The sequence below is a fragment of the Ursus arctos genome, unplaced genomic scaffold (assembly GCF_023065955.2).
Source record: "Ursus arctos isolate Adak ecotype North America unplaced genomic scaffold, UrsArc2.0 scaffold_7, whole genome shotgun sequence".
NCBI classification, from domain to species: domain Eukaryota; kingdom Metazoa; phylum Chordata; class Mammalia; order Carnivora; family Ursidae; genus Ursus; species Ursus arctos.
The window spans coordinates 4,854,960-4,875,284 of NW_026623089.1; the positions used below are offsets into that span (position 1 = coordinate 4,854,960).

A 20,325-nucleotide genomic window follows, 5' to 3' on the forward strand; every position below is an offset into this window, starting at 1 on the left:
GGCAGAGGGCGGCTCCATCACAGAGAATTACCCAGCCCAGGACTCCGTGGCACCCAGGAGCACCTGCTCTGGAGCCCTGTGCCCCAGGGAAATTCAGGTGCTGGACAGGGAGTGTCTGGGTCTCTGCCCTGCTCACCTCTGACTGCTTGTCATCGGCAGAAAGCCACGTAACGTGCTTGATCCCTCTGTGTGCCTATTTGCGTTAGAGACACGCAGGGTGTTCGGGGCACTGGGGCCCAGAAGAAAACTCAGGGAAGCCAAGGAGGGAAGCGAGTATGCCAGGAGGGTAAGAAGCAGGGTCATAGCACTTGTCCCGTTCTGCTAGCATCCTACGGCCTTAGCGACACCATCTGTGAGCTATTCATCCTTTTGCTACATTTGAAGGGGTTAGGATTTGGTATTTGGATTTCTGCACACAAGGCACAGGGCATCTAATACTGCACTGTGGTGGCCTCTGAGGCCAGTTTTCCACAGGCACTTTTGTTGGTAGTGGAACGAGTTCTTTGGGGGGTTTTAGGTTGTTGGGTTTTTTTTTTTACCGCAAATTCATTGTCTGGGTTTTTCTCTCCCTTGCGGATCGGCCGAGAATATTCAAATCGCTGGACCTCGTTCACCCTGTAAAAACTGGATAGAGACAGACAGATCGTTAGACATTCAACCCCCAAAGCAGACAATATGCTTTTAGATGTGGGGTCTGGCCTCCTGATAGGTCACTGCATCCCTTCAAATATCTGCAACCTTGACCCGGAGCGATAGCTGCGGCTTTCTCTCCCCGCCGGCGTCAGAAGACAGAAGTCGGCAGGTGGAAAGATTACCTTGAGTTTTCGCCTCGTCCCCGTCCCCGCAAACCCTCTGGGAGAAGAGATGCTGAGTAAGAGCGAAGCGGGCATAGGCAGAGAAAAGGTGAAGCGAAGGAGAACGGCAGCGGCCGGAGTCCCCACGCCTGCGTTTACTGCTCCAAAATCTCAATTCATAGCTTATTAGTTTAATTGAGTGAGTCAACAATTAATTTATTAAAACAATTTTTATTAAATTTTTTTAAAATTATGTTTATTATTTTTAAAAAGACCTTCTATACCTTAGTTTCAGATCTACAAAAGGCAGACTCTGCAACCACAAAGGGCAGCACGCACGACAAGGGTGTACTTTCTTTTCCTGGGGAAGGGGCGGGCTGCACACGTATACCAGAGGCAGCCTCGTTCTCCTCGGCACTGAGACGTAGGCCGCCTCCCACGTCACAGCGCAACAGCGGAGCGTCAACTACGACTCACTCCTGGCTTTAATGCCTCTCGGAAAGAAACTGGTGCAAAACATAAAACAGGTGCCTTGTGGAAGCCATTGCCATCAATAAACAGAATCCTAGCTCACTTTCCGTTATGGCTAATAAGAGGTTAGAGAAAGGAGAGTGAATTTTGAGGAAGAACACAACCCACCAAACTTCAGGATATGAAATATGCAGATTCTGAGCAGTACTAGGCCACTGAAGAGGTTAATTTCTTGACCAGAACATGGATCACATAGAAAAGAAACTTCTTAACATCAAAGGAACATCTAAAGCAGAGTCTCTCTCTACAGCATCGCTAGGTCAGGGGTAGCTCAACGGAGAGGCATAAACCCTCAAATTCGGACAGCTGACCAGTGAGTCTCAAAATCTGCCTCATAATCCCACGCTATATAATTGTGGTGTTGCAGGGGTCTAGGGGTTCTCCACCCAGAAAAGCCAATGTCCCAGTCCCTTTTCTTGCCTTACAACATGCAAACACTCCGGCCTTCCCCAGGCATGCGACTCTGATGTGCTGGGTTTGGGGCTGGGCTGCAGCCCCCCCTGCTAAGCTGTGCGGGGGGGGATCCTCCCTGCTGGCAGGTCATAAGGAGACCAGAGCACCCCCTCTGTCCTCCCGAGTTTTCCTCGTCTCCCCACGTCAGGCAAGGAATAGTTTTTCTACCCTCTGGCAACACAAACTAACTTCTTCCTTCACTGTTTTGATGCTGGATGCTTCCCGTGTTCTTCTGAGTAAACAGAAAGAACATCTGGAAGGCTGATCAAAGGCTAAAACCCACCCTCTCAAGGGTGACGTTCTTAGCACACAGCCCTTCACTGTCCTCACGGTGGTGGGAGAAATGGGATGCTTACCTTACAATCTGCTCCGACACAGGCCTGTGAAATTTCGGGGGCAGATCGAGTTTGGGCTTTACGGTGAAGCACTGAATATCTGAGGGCGAAGGGGTTAAGGATCACCAGGCAGGGTGGACATCAGCTGTGACGGGGCCCCCAGGTCCACCCAGCCACCCAGGTGCACGGCGTGCTGATCCTATCACGTTCCATAGGGTTGGCGGAAAGGATACACTGGCCAGGAGAGTTTTTAATATCGTCGCCTGGTGGAGATGTTGTCTTCATTTTCTCAGCGTTTGGGAACTGAGTTAACAACCGAGCTTCAAAATCTTCCCTGCGTTCATACTCTTTCCCTCGGTAAATGAAAACTTTCCCCTGGAAACAATGACATTCATTAAATACCACCACGGGGAAGGCCAGGACCAGTGCTCGCACAAATGCCTTGGTCTTCAAAATATGCTTGAGAGGGTTTTTTTTTGGTTTTTAAAAGTCATTGAATTGAAGAACAGCTTGTAATTGCACTGGCCTTATTAATCAAGGACGCGCAAACACGAGCCACATAAGTTAATAGAGTTTAAGAAGTACTGAACACAACATTGTCCGCTGATGTATTTCAGTCTTAACAGTAACAATCAATTAAAAAAAAACAGGAAGAACCAAGGGAGCGATTGGGGCCCACCTTCCAGGGGGTGTGAGGCAGCTAGAAAGGGTAAAGGCACCAGGGCAAGTGGGTCATGGTCTCCATGTTTTTCTTTTCGGGCAGGCCCTAATTAAACAGCTTTCATCCTCCGAGAGGAATTTAAGAGAGCACGAGATTGAGGTGGGGCCTCAACGCTCGGAGCCTGAGCACGACGTTCCGAGCCATCTCAGGACACAGTCAAGTGAAGGACTGAACCACAGGGAATGGGGTTGAAACCAAAGGAGAGAGGCATGAGGCCCATGGCCTCCCTGGTGGGGAGAGACCAGAGGGGGATGGCAGGACTTCCCTCACTGCACGTCAGCCTCGTGTGGAGAATTACCCACTGCTGAGTGAAAGGCAGAACATCAGAGTTCCTCTAAAGGCTGGCTTTTGTCCATCTCCAGTGACACTTTGTCACCTCCATAAATTCCTAGTTGGAGAGTCCAACTGGGGGTGGTTTCCGACGGCGAGGTGACCTTGGGGTGGGTGTTAGGCAGGTGAGTATTCTTCCTTACACAGGCTGCCCTGTTGAGGCCATTTCTGACCACGTGTGACACGGTCCCTCAGGAAATGTACCTCTAGTGAATTTTCTGATTCTAAGAGGTGACAGGTCTCTGTACCTTCACAGATTCAACAGCGTGTTCTGAGTTGTCAACTGAGTCACAGAAAGGTGGCCATGGGTAGTGTGATGCCACCGCAGGCTCCTGAGACTACAGCCCCCGCCTCCCGACATCCTGCCCACCCCACCCTAGGGCTGTCTGATCCTCAAGGAAAAGTGCAACAAGGAAAAGACACCACAGGATCCGAGAAATGGGAGGCCGAGAGCTGATGCTTTTCCTCACGGGATCTGCTGTTTCAATCCAGGGACACTGAGCCCAAGGCCCCAGACTGGCTGGCCATGAGTCAGGTGCAGCCAGATGCCAGAGAGGAGGAGAGACAGACAGCCAGACAGAAGAGCATTCCGCTGGATATTTTTACACTTATCTCCTAGAGACGAAGTGTGAAGTCAAATTAAAATTTGTCTAATTAATGAATTTTCAAAAGATAAAGAGAGATCCTATGGTACTCAATTTATTTCCTTCCCTAGCCCCAACTTATTGTGAGTCCCTATAAATCACTAAAGAAGGAAGAGTTTAAGAATTGAATATTTTTTTCACTTTGTGCTTAGGTATGTCTTAAAGTACCCATTATGGAAGAAAAATGTTCTCTTTCCCTAAAAAAATAATGTCAAGCAGAAACCAAAGTAATATGTAGTCTTAATTAGAAATATAAATACACAGTGTGGGCATCTTTTAAGGCTATATAAAGCCAAACATTTCAGAAATTCAGGAAGATTTAATGTATAACAGGCTACTATGAACTCGTATGCATTTATTATGCTTTACTCCAGAAGACATAATAATAAAATGTATATAAAGCCTTTAATAGAAAAATACTAGTGAGTTATAGATGAAAACACTATGAACATTTTCTAGAAATGTCAATTATTTTGCATTCTGAAGCAGTCCCTTCAAATATGAAAATAAGAGGGAAATGTACATACAGTCGAAGATACTTATTCCTTGTAAGAACCATAAATATTAACATGAAGGCAAAGGACAAAAAAACAAAAAAAACCCAATGAGACCAATTCTTAAAGAAAAACAAAGCAAAAGGGACAGTCAGTTCTCAGAGGCATTAAATAACCAAACACTTCACCCACTTTTTTGTAACTGCTAATGTCATTGTCAGATTGACCCCTGACAGGTGATCTGTGAGGCGTAATAAATACATTGCTATAGTCTCGCAAAATTATTCAGCTGTTGCGGGGACGTGAGTTCAATATTAATCAAGCCCGTTAAAGTCTTCATTCGCACTTTGCATTTTGTCCTTTTGACGGGGGAGATGACCCAGTGAGGTCCCTGGAACACACATAGCGTGTGCCCTCCCAGCACATGCCAGGCATCAACTGGCTCGGGGACTGCAAAGTGCCCGCCCCGCCCCGCATGTCAGGATGCCAGGGCAGAGCCATAGTCAGCGGCCATAAGTCACAGCACCATCCACAGAGGGCCACGTACACACTGTTAATGACTCAGCACAGCACAGGTCAGCCATGATTTACGGTCAGTCTCTCTGTTTCTTAGAGACACACACCTGGGGACACACCCACGGATTCATATGCATGAATTAAAGCCTTTAACAACATCGACTCCAAGCTCATAATACTCTTCAGCTGTTTTTTTTTTAATTTAAAATAGAGTTAATTTCAAAAATCTTCCCTAATTTAGGGGAAGATTTATAGCTTAATTTATAACCAAACGTCCTTTAGTCATTCTTTGGCAAGAAGACTTTCTCCAGAATCTGGGTTTCTGATCGACCACTGTCTTAGGCATGTCCTACCACAGCCATACAAGGAGAGAGGACTGACCAGCAGTGACAGGGCGGCATCAGATGCCCCAGTCACCCAGGACCCCGAGGGAGTGCATAAAGCAACAGGTCACCTTCTGGAGCAGACCAGGCCTGCGAGGCTCACTTGTGGATGTCATATAAACAATGTCAGGTCCTCTGCAAGTAAGTCCTTCCTGTTGGTGGTACCATGAAGGGTTGTCTCATCCTGTCAGGTGCAATCAGAACCACCAGGGCCAAAGGAACACACTCTGGGATGAGGAAAACCTCCTAACTGGACCTAACTGCTCCAGACAGCTGTGTTCTAGACAAGAGATCCCCCAGAGAATCACGCATGGTCTCCCAGCGTAAGAGAAAACCATGTGTCTTAAAAAAATATCCTAAGAAATGACAGGAAATCATGACCCACTGATCAATGGCATCCAAGAGAAACTTTAAACAGTTCTACTGGCAGGTCAAGCAGCATGTAGTTACATAATTTCTCCTCTGGCCTCACGAGTGCTAGGAAACGGGCATCTGGCTGACGATCACAGTATTTCTTCAATCGTGTGTCAGACAACACACACCTGTCTAAGGGATGGAGTGTGATTCAGAGTCCCCAGCAATGTGGCCACGAAATCCACTTACAATTGCTCATATAATTAAAAATGTACATGTTCATGGCAGTATTATTCACAATAGCCCAAACAACCCAAATGTCCATTGAAGGACACAATGGATAAATAAAACATGGTGTATCAGTACAATGGAATATTATTCAGCCATAAAATGGAAGGCAATTCAGATACAAGCTCCAACACAGATAAACCTTGAAGACACTATGCCAAGGGAAATGGGCCAGACACAAAAGGACAAACACCATATGATTTCACTTTACGAGGTACCCAGAATAGGCAAATTCCTAGAGACATAAAGTAGCATGGCGTTGCCAGGGGCTGGGAGGTGGGGTAATGCAGACTTAACTGTTTAATTGTGTACAGAATTTCAGCTTGGAGAGATGAAGAAGTTCTGGAGATGGATGACTGCACAATGATGTTAATACCACTGAACTGTACACTTAAAATCGGTTAAGATGGTAAATTTTAAGTTATTTGTATATTTTACCACAACTTAAAAAAACACACATAAATCTCCAGTTCTGTTTAGGAAAAAGCAGATGGAAAGTTTATATGCAATTAAAGAAAATACCATCAGGCCTTCTTTCACACCCTAAGCTAAGCACAGAGCTATTAAGAACACAAATTCAGACTCTGGCCCATGGATGCAAAGTCCAAATCATTCCTCAGAAGGGGAAGGGGCTCTCTGACCAGGGAGCAATCCTGGCTCAGATTAAACAGAATCAAAATTTACCCGAAGGAATGTGGGGAATCCTTGTCCGTAGTAGCCAACAGCGAAATAGTCGGGCTTAGGTCTTATCACTTTGACGATGTTTTCATAAAATTGAGCCTGTTTTTTCTGAAAGGAAGAAAGAAAATTTCAGGTTTGAATAGTATTCAGGTTCTTCTAGAATCTTCCAGTGGGTTCTTCAAGCTCTGGCAATTCCTGTTGGGTGGGAGGGTGAGGCTGTGGGAGGTGCAGTGCGGACACAGGCATCTGGTCACCTTGCCACATGGCTTTGACAGAATTTGTCACTCACCCCCAGTGTTTAGCAGGGAATCTGATCAAAAGAGCCAAATTCGGTAACCGGTAGGATTTATCCATGTTTCTGATAACCAAAGAGGTGCCACAGAAATGGTTTTTCTTTTGATTAAATAGCTGGTCTTAAGTATTTTACAACTGGTATCAATTAGATACTGGGATACATTAAAGAAGAATTTAAAAGGACAGAATTCTGGTCTAAATTAATGGCAGGAGAAAGGTCTGGGCTACTCTTCCATCACCAACCCCCCTCACCGATGGGGTCAGTTATAATCCAGCAGAGAGATTCTCAGAGACTCTTGGGCCATCAAGAGGACTGTACACATGGGGTCGGCGGTCGTTCACATGCAAATGCTCAGAGAAATCTTAGAGTCTGGTTTCCAGAGCTCAGCTGGGAATAAAAGTGAGTCGTCGTGGGCCAGAACCGGCCAGCAAATATGCCAAGACCATCCTCCTGGACAAAATGGAAGACCATGGTCAAGGCCACAGAAGACCCAAACAGACTCTCCAAGTTAAAACAGAAAGGGAAAACCCAGAAAAACAAGTGTGGATCGCCTGTGTTCATTTAACTAGAAAGAGAAGGAGACCTACCAGCAACTCGCTGAGTTGTTCGTAATCAAACATTTCGTTTTCATATTGTTCGGCAAGTTCTTTACCAAGAGCAATGGCCTCCTCCCACATCTGTGAGGAAAAAAGAAGGAAACGGAGAAACAGAAACCCAAAGCTAAATTGTGCAGTCAAGGAATGAAAATAGTAATACAAATGTTCATCATAAACAATTTGGAAATACGCTTTCCGAATCTGAAAACACTACAAGAATAATGTTAGAAAAATACAAGTATTGGGGCGCCTGGGTGGCACAGCGGTTAAGCGTCTGCCGTCGGCTCAGGGCGTGATCCCGGCGTTGTGGGATCGAGCCCCACGTCAGGCTCCTCCGCTATGAGCCTGCTTCTTCCTTTCCCACTCCCCCTGCTTGTGTTCCCTCTCTCGCTGGCTGTCTCTATCTCTGTCAAATAAATAAATAAAAATCTTTAAAAAAATAATAATAAAAAAAAAAGAAAAATACAAGTATTTTCTAGAGGCTCATGTCCTTTGGCTCATGACAGACGTCAGTTGACTAAACGGGTCCACTACTGGCTCATCAGTCATGTTGGCCTCTGCCCAGGGTCAGAGCGGTCTGCCCGCCGGTTCTGGCCTGCTCTGTCCACTCTCCTGATGCCAGATATGGCTGCCGAAGCCCATGGGCTGGAGCAGCAGGGGAGCCGGGGGAAGGAAGCGCCATGCACGAGAGGCTACAAGGAGCCTGGTTTTGCTACTTTCCCAAATCGTCCCCTTGAATAAACACTGGACTGTCAGAAAGAACAGGATACATTTCAACTCTAAATTAGAGCTCGCGAGGAGTTGCTTTCTGTGTGCAAATACTGTGAGGCTATAAAGCCTGCCAACATTTTGGGAGGGGGAACTTTTTGTGGTAGTAGTTTGAAAGGGGATTTCCAATCAGGTAACTGATTTATTAGAAAGCTGATAAACTTTGACATTACGGAATAATTTGTTGATGCCTATGGTAAGGCCTGAATTTCCCTTATTTTTCTTGGGAAAAATAATGGTTTACTCCAGAAGAATAGGTCACATATGGAGGAACCATCTCCTCCAGGAAGCCTTTGGGTGTCAACTCTCCTTGTGCTCCCACGATGACCCAGGATCCCCCAACTTCCAAGCTTCTGGTTATGTAGAGACACTGGAGTACTTCTTTGTCATTCCTCCTCAAAGACCACAAGCCACTTGAGGGACGGAACATTCATGAACACCACTGGACCCCAGACGAGGGCCAACTCAAGAATGTTTATCAGAAGAACTGAAGGTTGTTGACTTCAAATCAGGAAAGCACCACACCATCCCACATACTGTCCCCAGCCAGGAACCATCCGTTTCCTGATTCCCACAAGATGGTAGCGCTCAAGTCAGGACAAGTGATTCCAAGCTTGCTCTCTGTCCAGCAAGTCCCTTGCCTTGTCAGGTGGGACTTCATTATACCCATTTTGCAGATAAGGAAGTTGGGGATCAGACAGGTCAGTAAGTTACTCAAGGGCACAGAGAGGTGTATGTGGCCTAGCTTGATCTTTTTCCAAAGTTTTTGCTTTTGATGACTGCCTTAGTTTGGGTTGTTATGATAAAGTACCACATATGGGGTGGCTTAAACAGCAGACATTTATTTCTCACAGTTCTGGAAGCTGGGAAGTCCAAGATCAAGGTGCCGGCAGATTGAGGGCTTGGTGAGGGCTCTCTTCCTGACTTGTGGACCAGCACCTTCTCACTGTGTGCTCACAGGACCTTGAGAGAGCTCTTTCTCGTCTTAGAAGAGCAGGAATCCCATCATGGGGGCCAACCCTACTCATGACCCAATATAAACAGACTTACCTCCCAAAGGCCCCATCTCCAAATACTATCATGTGGCGGATCAACATATGAATTTGGTGGTTGGGGATGTGTGTGGGGGGGAAGAATGCAAATATTCAGCCCATAGCGACGCTATGCTAGCACTTCCAGCTTCTCCCACCCCCTCCTACTGAAAGGATACTAGGCTGGTCACCAACTCCAGGCTCCCACTGAGATCACAAACTGCCAGGTCCCCTCCTGGCACCCATGTCACTGAGGACTTGCCTGCGAGTTGGTCTTTGCTTCTTACTAGAATGACCTATCGAGGTCTTATGTATTACTGAACAGCCCAAAAGAGTTAAAATACTCTTTATAGCTACTACTTAAATAAACCATCTGCTATTTTTTTATAAGGAAAAAAAGCTATTCTGGAATAAGAGTTACACTTTAATACCCTGCAAGACAAAATAAAAATAAGCCCGGAGTAGAAAAAGATTTCTGAGATGGGACCAGCGCCCAGGGAAGAAAGAAAGTGGCCAAGATGCCCTGCCTGGGTCCACACACCTGTTCCCCTTCCCAGGGCTGCCACTGTCTCCACCCTGCAAGAGCTTTCAGGGCTGCCCTGCATTCTCTGAATATTTTAATCTGCTGCTCGAGATCCTCCCCCATCCTCTGCCAGGGCCCAAGCTCACGTTTCTGGGAAGGGGAAGCCTCTCCCACTTTCAATATTTCTTTTAAGCTCCAGTGACCAATTCCTCCCTTAGTGTATTTCCATTTCAAAGAAACATTACTTTTACTTGTGACTCTCTGTCACGAGACTTTTCTTTAAGTTTTCTGCAAGTGAACACACACTCTATTAGCTGCCTAGAATGTTTGGGCATCTAATTTATTACCGAGTAAGAGCTTAATCTGTTTTTATCCTAAATGACAGATGAGATGCTTTAGATACATATTGAAAGTAATTGTTTTTAAAAGAAATGTTAGTCTTGAATAAATATGTTATCCAACTCACTCTGAGACGACATGGTTGTGTTTTCTATCAGATTTTCTATAAATACACCTTCTCCCCATTCCTCCCCCCAGGGTCTTAACGGAGTCTGCATTAGGGAGATTTTCGTCTACTTTTAAATGGATAGGGCTCTAAGGAGTGTGGGCAATTCATATTTCTGATGTGAACACCCTGGAAGATATTTCAGTACCAGGGAGAAGACAGATTCAACGCGATCAAGATTTAGATCACCTCCGTTAAAGAATCGCTTTAACCAGTGGGTGTCCTCCCTTAGCTCCTGGGCCAGGCTACGAGGTTTAACACAGCCCTGAATGAAAAAGCACCAGGTCCTCACACAACCTTGTTTTCTGATTAAAATCCTAATCCATTTTATTGCGTTCTTAACATCGCTAGCTACTTGCAGCACGGAGCGTGTCCGTCCCACCATCTCTTTCCATCAGATGATCTTAGCTCCCACGTGCTCTTGAGAGGACCATCTTTGCGCCATCATTCTGGACCTCCAAGTTTCAGGAAGTCCCATTTCTTCAAGTTTCATGAATACAAACTTTTGTTTCTTCTTTTTAAAAAGATTTACTTATTTGAGAGAGTGCACAAGCAGGAGGGGCAGGGAGAGGGAGAGAGAATTTCAGGCAGACACCGTGCTCAAGGCGGGGGCTCGATCTCACAACCCTGAGACCATGACCCAAGCAGAAACAACAGTTGGACACTCAACCGACTGTGCCACACAGGCGTCTGAAACTTTTTTCTTCTTCTGATGAAAGTCCTCCCTTAGTTTCCAGACAGCAGTGGCTGTAGCGAGCAGACCAGCTATTGATTTCCTACGGAGAACTGTTCCGTCGATGGTGGGCCAGTCTGACAGGACGACAACACTGACCTCACTGGACAAGGGAGCTATGGCAGACGAGAGAGAAGACGCCAGCGAGGACAACTGTCCTTTACCAATAATTCAGGCTGGCGACGACTCACTGGGACAGTGTGGACAACTCTGGTTTAATTCACTTACTAGCTGTAAGTGAGTCTCACCAGTGAAGACATTTTTTTTTTAGGATTTTATTTATTTATTTATTTATTTATTTATTTATTTATTTGAAAGAGAGAGCACGGGAGCAGGGGAAAGAGGGAGAAGCAGACTCCTCGCGGAGCCTGGAGCCCACCATGGAGCTTGATCGCAGGACCCCAGGATCACGACCTGAGCCGCAGGCAGACACTTAACGGACTGAGCCACTCAGGCACCCACTGTGAGGACGTTTTATGGGATGCCTGAGTTTCAGTCATTCCTTTACAATTCAGCTGTTTTTCCAGGCAGTTGTTGGGGGAAGACTCATATTCAACTACCTCTGAATTTCCCGTCCCACATAGGTCTTTGACGTTTGCATGGATGAGGGTGCTATGGTATGGAAGAGTCCAGAGCACCAGCTGAGGCCCCTCAGCCCAAAGGGGCGTGAAGTGGCCCAGAACTAGCTTTAGGTCTCGTCCAGTGAGCGAGTCCAGGAGCCTGCGAGTGACAGTCTCTTTCCAGCCCCTCTAGCGTGAGGGGAGGGAGTCCCCAGGGAAGATGTGTGTCATGAGAAGGGCCATGGTGATTCCAAGGGCTGTGACTCAGCTGAAAAAATAGAGACCCTGCAGTCATCGCCCTCTCTCTAGGCCTACTTGCTTTCCTGAGCCAAACCTCATCCTTGGTCCTCCTGGTATTTCCAGCTGGCGTTTGCTGATCAGATCTAAGGATCCACATTTTTCCAACGACTTTTCTCAGAGAGAGGGTCAGGCCCCGCCTTCCCAGCCCAGCAGGTGCACTCTCTCTCTGTGGTGTGCAGCCCAGAGCCGCCCGACCGGACAGTATCAATGCTGTCCTCTCCTTGAGGGTGCACGAGACGGAGCCAGCACCCGAGAAAGCTGGTCAGACGGGGCGCAAAACCAGCGGGACCTGGGACTTGGGCTGGGCTCAGGAAGCCTTTGTGATAAGGTTCTCAAACTGAATCAACAATAAACCCTTCCCCTCTAGTGCAGTCAAGTACTCAAGGAATCACTGCCCATCTAAGTCACGTTCATGAACGTGGCCTGTTTTTCCCCCACAGAAATTCTTTACCTGTCAGAACAGGAAACTATTTGCTCAGCTTCTAACACTCTGAAAGGGAAGTTGAGGAAGGAAACATATCTTTAAAACACAGAGGTTTTGCATTTTTTCTTCAGGCCAGCACATCTGTAGTTCTGTAAGACTTCGAAAAGCCTAAATCGGGCTGCAAAGAAGGGACATTGCTTCATTCTGCAGGTAGCTATCAGGCACCTATGATGCGAGCGGGCTCTAGAGAATAGGGGAGAGGGACACAAGTGAGTACAGACAGCTCTTTGAGGAACAGTGTAGAAAGGAAGAGACTGACAGACAGTAGCTGGAGAGAGGAGTCAGAACAAGGGAGAACTTCTTTTAAAAATGGGAGAAAAAAGGGCATGGTTGTAGGCGAATGTGTATTATCTATAGAGAAAAAGCACAGACACTGCAGGGGGCAGGACAGATGGGCTGGGGATGGGGCTCTGGGGCACAGGGTAGGTGTGGTGCGTAGGTGCCAGTCCAGGGATGGGGAAGGGGCTCTGGGGCACAGGGTAGGTGTGGTGCGTAGGTGCCAGTCCTCTGACAGGACGGAAGCAGAACATACAGGGACAGATACAGACCAGTGGAGGAGCATATGCCAGGGACACGTGGAGGGCAGAGTGGAGTCACATCGCCTGGGTAACCACTAGCTGGAAAGTCAACTACTTTGAAAAGAGAATTAACACGTGACAGAAACGGAGCCTCATCACTCGGAACGGCTTTAACTGCTTCGCAGGAAATCAAACCTCACTGGACTTAGCAGAAGCACGTCTTCCAACTTTGCAGCCACATGAGGACGCTAACCCTCACTCTGCCTCGGGCAACTGGGCTCTGCCAGGCACCCTGGCTCCTCCTGGCATTTGCTCCTCTGACACTGACCCATTTAAGAGGCGCTGTGTGATCAGCTGACTTCGAGTCTCTGGAGATGTCACCTCCCTTTCCTGATCGCTGCTGCCGGCCACCGTGCCTAGGGCCTCCACGTCGCAGGACTACTGTTCTGGCCTCCCCGAGGGTCTGCAGCCCCTCCCTCCCCCAGCAACACCACCCTCCTCTGCTGGGCAAGACGAGAATGAAGTCACTGTTGCCTCTTCTCATGAGTCTCAATGGCTCCTTGTACCTGATGGAGTAAATCCAGTCTTCAGGAGATGTACAAGGTCAAGGGCAAACTGGCTCTCAATCCCCTACATCAGTGTGTCTCAGGATCCCTCACCTCCGACCCTACAGACACATTTCGTGGCGTCCCCAGAAAAGCAAGATGGCCTCAGGAGCTCTCGCCTTTGTACCTGTGTACCCGTGCTACTCCCACTCCTTACAATTCCTGCTTCTCCCAGTCATCACCAGGCAAACTTTATCTCATTCCTCAGGAGCCAATCTAAATGTCACCTCCTCCATGAAGCCTTTGTTAGACAGGTAGACTCAGCACCCACCAGCATGACAGACCAGAGGAAGGTTTTGTTATTTATCTGCTTGCACACGAGCCCTGGGGCAGACTGGCAGGCCTAGAGGCAGGCCTCCATCACTGATGGGTGCCCTTGGCACAAGTATGCTTGGTCGTGGAAACACCTGTTACAGACCCTGCAGAGAGTGGGGAGGAGTGTGGTTACGGACTCCAAGCATTGATTTTGCTCAGCTTTGATAAAAAAAAAAAAAAAAAAAAAGATTCTTTTTATATAGGAGCAAGTCAATATCAACATGTTAGCGGGTCGGATCCTTCCTAATTGAACAGAATCTGGCAAATATCCGGATGTTCAAACAAATGGAAGTGCTGAGAATAATCCAGGAAGAGGGCGTCTTTATGTCTGTCCCTGTAGTTCTCGGAATAACCACCTCGCTTTAAAAGGGAAACTCACTGGATGAGAAAACTTCACCCCAAATACTTAGAGAAGAAATCGAACCATTTCACCAAATCCCTATTTTTAGTTCACAGGAAGATGCGAGATGCCTCATTTTTGACTTGGGCGCAAGGCAAAGTGCGAACTTTGTCAAGGCGAGGTTATTTTAAGGGAAAAGGAAACCGAGCTCCAGTTGGAAACAGTCACGGAGCTTCACACAGCACGTGGGCCAGCAGTCATGCTCCCCTCCCCAGGCGCTGCCAGGCTGATTCCTGGTTTCAGAGGTGGCTCAACGCCGGTTAACACTGCCTCCCTCACTCCAACTACATCTTCCTGAGAGCAGGGCTTCTATTTTTGACTCATCCTCCATAGAGAAGCCTGGTAATTTTCAGCGAAGCACTTGGATTAAGGGCTTTATTGAAAATTACTAGGCCTCAACCAAACACAATAAGACAGACAATGCAGAGCATGTTCGGGAAAGAACACCCGTCTGCCAGGATGAAACCCGACAGAAGGCTTTCAGGGGGACGCTCAAACGGGTGGTAAAAACAGAATGGAAAAGGAGCTAGGAGTGGTTATTAGCCCAGGAAGGAAGAACCGTAAAAGAATGAAAGGGGAAACAGATGGAAATGACGTTTTATGGAGAGAAAGAAAAAGATGAAAAGCCCAAGAGCTTGGCTGAAAGACATTCAAAACTTTTTAAAGTGATAGAAAAGCAAAAATAGAAGAATGACTTCGTGTGGAAGAAACACAGAAAGATAACAGGACATAATTCAAAAGCCGGAGTGGCTGGTATAAAGCCCTAGAAAATCCATTCAGCGTTGCAGCGTTCAGAGCACAAAGGCAGAGAAACTTTTAATACACTCCAACTCCGGTCCCTTGTCCTCTGCTGTCCCCACAGCCTCTGGGACGCCTTCCACAGGCGCCCGCTTCTTTACTGCCCGCCAAGGTCTTTGGGGACATCCCTGCCTTGGATTCTGTAAGCTCCTGGGTCCCGCAGGAAGGTGAATACATTTAAGACAGTGCAGATGAGCTCTAGACTGTGTAAAGGCTCCATACATTAAGGACATCATGCAGATTTCCTTAATTACACAAGGATACAGCCACATGGCCACAGCCTGTATGGATGGAGCTTTAACTGAGTCATACTTTTGCCAGACTGAGGCCCTGTTTAGTTTCCATTTTAGAATTTCGTGATCTGCAGCCATCAAATTCAACTGTGCCATTAGGTGCCCTTAGCCGGATGGATGTTTTTAAATCAGAACTGTAACATTTTCCTCTTAAAATGAGATAAATGTAAGATCAAACCAAATTCTTGTGATTTAATGATGCTGTGCTGCAGGATTGCAGGTTGTGCGCAGATCGTGGGGCTGGGATGCAACCTGGGGTCGGCTGTTAAATCAGAGAGCGTGGCCCCTACCAGGCACCCTCCCAGTGCGGCGGTCCTGCTCACTCACTGATGAGCTCCTTCAACCATCCTAACCAGTACTGTCATTTCTAAAAGATGCCCGGGATCCAGGAAGGAAAAGCCAGCCCAGGTGTTACAAGACTGTCTTTGTCTGATCTATAGCCTCTGCAAGGACCGTGGTACTGAAGCAGAGTTAGTGTCAGGCTCGGGGAAGGAGCCTGCGGAACCCCTCCCCCCCCCAAAAAAAAAACCCTGCACACACGGCAGAAGAGAGGTCAGGGACCTGGCCCTTTAGACCTCTTGGGGACTCAGAGTCTGGGTCAGGAAGCAAGACCTCACAGAGGAGGCAAACATGCCTAGCAGAAGGTACTTTGTGGCATGTCCGAGTGATGGTGCCCTTTCCAAGGGCTTTGCGCAAGCGCTGGCCAGAAGGTGCTCCATTCAATAAAAGCTGAGCCAGAATGGCAGTGCTGACGGTGGGGCGGGCTGTGCCTGCGTCGGGGGTGTGTGCGTGTGTGTGGGAAGTCCCTGCACTTTCCATTCAATTTTGTTGTGAACCTCAAACTGCTCTAAAAAATACAGTGCACTAAAACCGTTTTCTGACCGAGTGTCCAGTTTCTATGCAGCACGAGTCTCCCTGAGAGGGACACAGAAGCATCAGACACAGCCTGGCCTGCCCTGCCCTCAAGTGGCTTCAGCCAAAGCAGGGCCTGGTGACTGCGGTGGTCATGGACCAGCTCCCTTGTCATTACTGGGAGCTGCTTAGAAATACAGAGCCTCGGGTCCCACCCAAGACCCACTGAGTCACAGTCCGCATGTTACCAGGACCCCAGGGTACTTAGGGAGCCTGAGAAGAGCGAGATACAACAAGTAGGGAGATACAGGATACACATAAATAGTTCTAAGGCCAGGGAAAGGAGTGCCTAGGACGACATCTTCCGGGATGGTGGGGGCAGGGAGGCTCCAAGATGGGGAGAGTGTGGGGAAAGTGACAGCAGGTGACAAAGGGCCCTTCCACACTCAGGGAAGACCATGGCAGGTCCAGGCAGCTGGGAATCAAAGAGCATGTTCTCAAAAAAGGCAAGATGTTGTGGGTGGAGAGAGGACTGAGGGTGGGGTGGAGTCCTACTACCGTAGGTGAGGTGAGAGGCCTCGACCTATCTATGCAGGAGGTGGGGGGACCCCAGAGGTTTGCGCATCTTTGAAGTGATTCAAGCCATGAGAGATACTGTGGCCACTTTGTGAGAACGGAGAGTGGTGACCCAGGGAGCAGAGTAGAACGGACCGGTTAGCAGGTCGGATTCTTCCTAATTGAACAGAATCTGGCAAATATCCGGATGTTCAAACAACTGGAAGTGCTGAGAATAATCCAGGAAGAGGGTGCCTTTATGCCTGTCCCTGTAGTTGGACAGAGGGATGTCCAACTGGACATCCTGGAGAGAGGATGGTAATGCCCCCGGGACCGGAAGCCGGGAAGACGGAGCTCACGAGGAAGAGGACACTGGATGAGCTGGCGCTGGCAGCTGCTTTTCTGTCCAAAGCCCCGAATGTTCGGCAGTGCCTCAGGTAGGATCCGGGCCAAGGCAGTGCAGATACAGAGCTCCTCTGTCAGGAACTCTCCCGCCCGAAGGCACTTAGATACACAAATCACGACGAGAGAACCTGACTCATCCTTAAGAGCTTGGGAGACCGGTAATGAGATTATAATTGACTTCAGTCAAAGCACGAAAGAAGACAACATACCGGAGGGGCATAATGCTACATTTTAATGATAAAATAAGTACCAGGCTGCATCTTGCTCCACCAAAGCTATGCTGCCTTTTCTCGGTTTCATACAATTTATCTTCATTCATAACTCCCTCTGTTTCTGCCTCCTTCCTTCCCTAACATTTGCCCTGTGTGTCTTCCCTTCCGAGAATCCTCTACCATAAAGGAGCCCCTAACTCACCCATCCCTCCAAATCCCCTAACAGGAATAACAACCACCCTTCTGACAGTTTTATCCAAATTTTAGAAATGACATTGGATCACAAAAAAAAAACATCGAACTTTGATGCTTGTTATCATGCTTTCCCTTGTCTTTCTGACATAAATTCTATTATCTCCTGGCTTTGGTCCCCATGTTCTAATTCTTCTAGATATCGTTTAGTTTCTCAACTATTCACTCAGCATGAGTGCCAACAGGCATAGAAGCGATGCTAGCTGTCTGAGATGGCCCCGGAGGGTGAAGGGTAAAGCCTCCCTTCACGCCAGCTCATGGACAGATGGGCCAGTAGGACCAGGGCCTGGGTGCTGAAGAACAAAGTCTTTGGCTCAGATCAGCACCGTCCAACAGAAACGTAACGCAGGCACATACATCATTTTCAATTACCAGTAGCCACATTTTGAAAAAGTGGAATTAATTTTAGTAAAATTTAGTAATATCTGCAATACTATCATTTCGGCATGCAATCAGCCACACAAAAATGAGCGAGATACTTGACATTTGCGTTAGCCGCTCCGGGGGCCATATAGGTACCACAGACTGGGCACCCGCATTCATGTATTCCCTCGGACTTCTGGAGGCTGGAAGTCCAAGATCAAGGCACTGGCGGGATGGTTTCTTTGGCAGCCTCTTGTCCTTGGCTTGTAGATGGACCTCTTCTCACTCTGTCCTCACACGGTCCTTACTGTATGTCCATATGCCTGATCTCCTCTTAGAAGTACACTAGTCTGATGGGCCAGGGCCCATCCCAGTGACCTCACTTGACCTTAATCACCACTTTAAAGGACGGAGGTTGAAACACTGGCATATCCTGAGGTCCTAGAGATTAGGACTTGACCATGTGAGTTTCTGGCAGAAACAACTCAGCCCTCAACAACATTCTTTACTTTACGCTAAGTCTTTAAAATCCCGTGGGTGTATTACACGCAGACAGCCCATCTTGGTTTGGACCGGCCACACGTCAGGTACCAATGGCCACATGTTCTTCATGACTCCAGGATCAGAACGCTCAGGTTACAGTCCCACCTGCTGCCTGAGCTCCGGCTTCCCCGGTGCACCTGCGCAGCGGTCCCCCCGCATTAACGGAGGCCCTTCTCAAGTTCCCATTGCCTAAAACACTTACCACCCACCACCCAAGAGCCACCGCGAGATATGTTTCCCCCAAGGTGACTGCAATCTGCAAACAGAGTATGGAAATGTATACATCGAGACCCTCCCAAAGTCAAGTGTGGTGATCTACAGCAATGACACCGCCACTTGTCTTATTCCATTATATTCAAAAAGGCATGTTTGTTCTCAAATACTGCATAGACCCCCGCCTGGCAGGGACACCCGTATCTCAGTCTTATCTCCTAAATGAAAGTGATCCTCCATGTGGCACAAAGTGCCCAACTCTGATACCTCCTGCTGTGATCTCCCACCTTGCTCACTCCCTGGCCGGGCAGGTTTCCAGGGTTCTAGCCACAGGGAACAGGAGCCCATTTTCTCCTGCTGCGCACACCATGCCCAGCCCCCACCCGGAAGGAAGAAGGAAATTCGACTATGGAGAAATGGGGACCAAGGCCCAACACCAAGTTCTGTGACATATCTCTATGTTCACATGTCCAATTGTGAGGAACTGTACTAGGTGGAGGGATTTGCGTGAATATCATCTTTTCTAGAACATACACCTACTTAGGTCATTTCCACGTGCTCTGAGAGCCCTCCGTTAGAAGCCCGACTCATGTGTCTACTTAAATGCCCTCAGAGAGGGAGGTGCTGCACGTCTGCCTCCCCTTCTGGGCACTTCCACCTCCTGGGGCCTGTTGTGGCCCATGACTTGCTTTAGCCAACAGTGTGAACAGAAACATGTGGGTCATTTCCGGACAGTCCGTGCAAGGGCCAAGCTGTCAACTCGCTGTCCCTTCATGGCTGTGTTTCTTTGTGGCGGGACCTGTGCCCATCTGGGTTCCGGGACAGCAGGACGGACGCGCGGCACGAGTGAAAAATACCCCCAGGTGGCGGAGAGCCACTGAACTTCAGGAGGCTGGATCTCCAGCTTATTCCTGCCCATCAGCACTGATGGAGGCGATGAATGATTGCTTCCTTCTGTTCTCTTCTTCCCAGGAAATGTCATGCTTGTTGATGTCAGGAGGATTTTTTTGTGACTCAAAGCTAATCACCCAGGTATTCCAGATCTCATCTGATGAATTTTCTCTCTCACCTGTGCTCACTCTCAAAGTGAGCTTTCGACGGATGAGGGGACTTTGGTTCTTTGAACACGCTTGTGGAAAAGTGACAAATCCTCAGAAATGGCTTTTCAAGCCGTTTTGCCAAGACAAGGCTAACAGCTACTGTGGAGACAGCCCTCCTCAACGGTGATTAACAAGTACGTACACTCTTCCGGACTCCAGATTAGCTAACTGGTCACTTTACCATAACCGTCTCTGCGTCTCTTCCAGAAAATAGGAACACGTGAGAATGTTCCCTCTGCCTCGTTCTCTTTTTGCCTGTAATACTTTGTCACTTGAGCTTTTTCAAAATCAGGATTTCACAACCTTGGCAATACTGGCACTTTGGGCTGGAGAATTCCTTGTTGTGTGACTGTCTGTACGTTACACGATGTTCGGTAGCGTCCCTGACCTTCACCCATTAGATGCCAGGGCTGTCCACTCCCCCAGACATGCCAACCTCACATGTGCCCTGAGGGTCCCGGTTGAGAACCACTCTATTCTAAACCGAACACATTCTTTTTTTTCCCTCTCCAAATGAGGCTGCCTTTGCTAAAAATGAAAAGGACTCTGTTCTTTGATTTATTGTTTATTGAAGGCCACTGT

General features: G+C 47.9%; 1 protein-coding gene across 4 annotated transcripts in view; it reads right to left on the reverse strand.

Moving 5' to 3' along the window:
• The window catches only part of DOCK1 (dedicator of cytokinesis 1), a 493,249-nt gene that overhangs the window by 31,689 nt on the left and 441,235 nt on the right, over positions 1-20,325 (reverse strand). For all 4 annotated transcript variants that reach the window (XM_048219065.2, XM_026494391.4, XM_026494390.4 and 1 more), the window contains 5 exons: positions 7,407-7,496; positions 6,528-6,632; positions 2,347-2,488; positions 2,135-2,213; positions 540-624 (listed from right to left, as the gene is read on the reverse strand). In XM_048219065.2, coding sequence (XP_048075022.1) covers positions 540-624; positions 2,135-2,213; positions 2,347-2,488; positions 6,528-6,632; positions 7,407-7,496 — 501 coding nt within the window. The remainder of the gene's footprint in view (positions 1-539; positions 625-2,134; positions 2,214-2,346; positions 2,489-6,527; positions 6,633-7,406; positions 7,497-20,325) is intronic.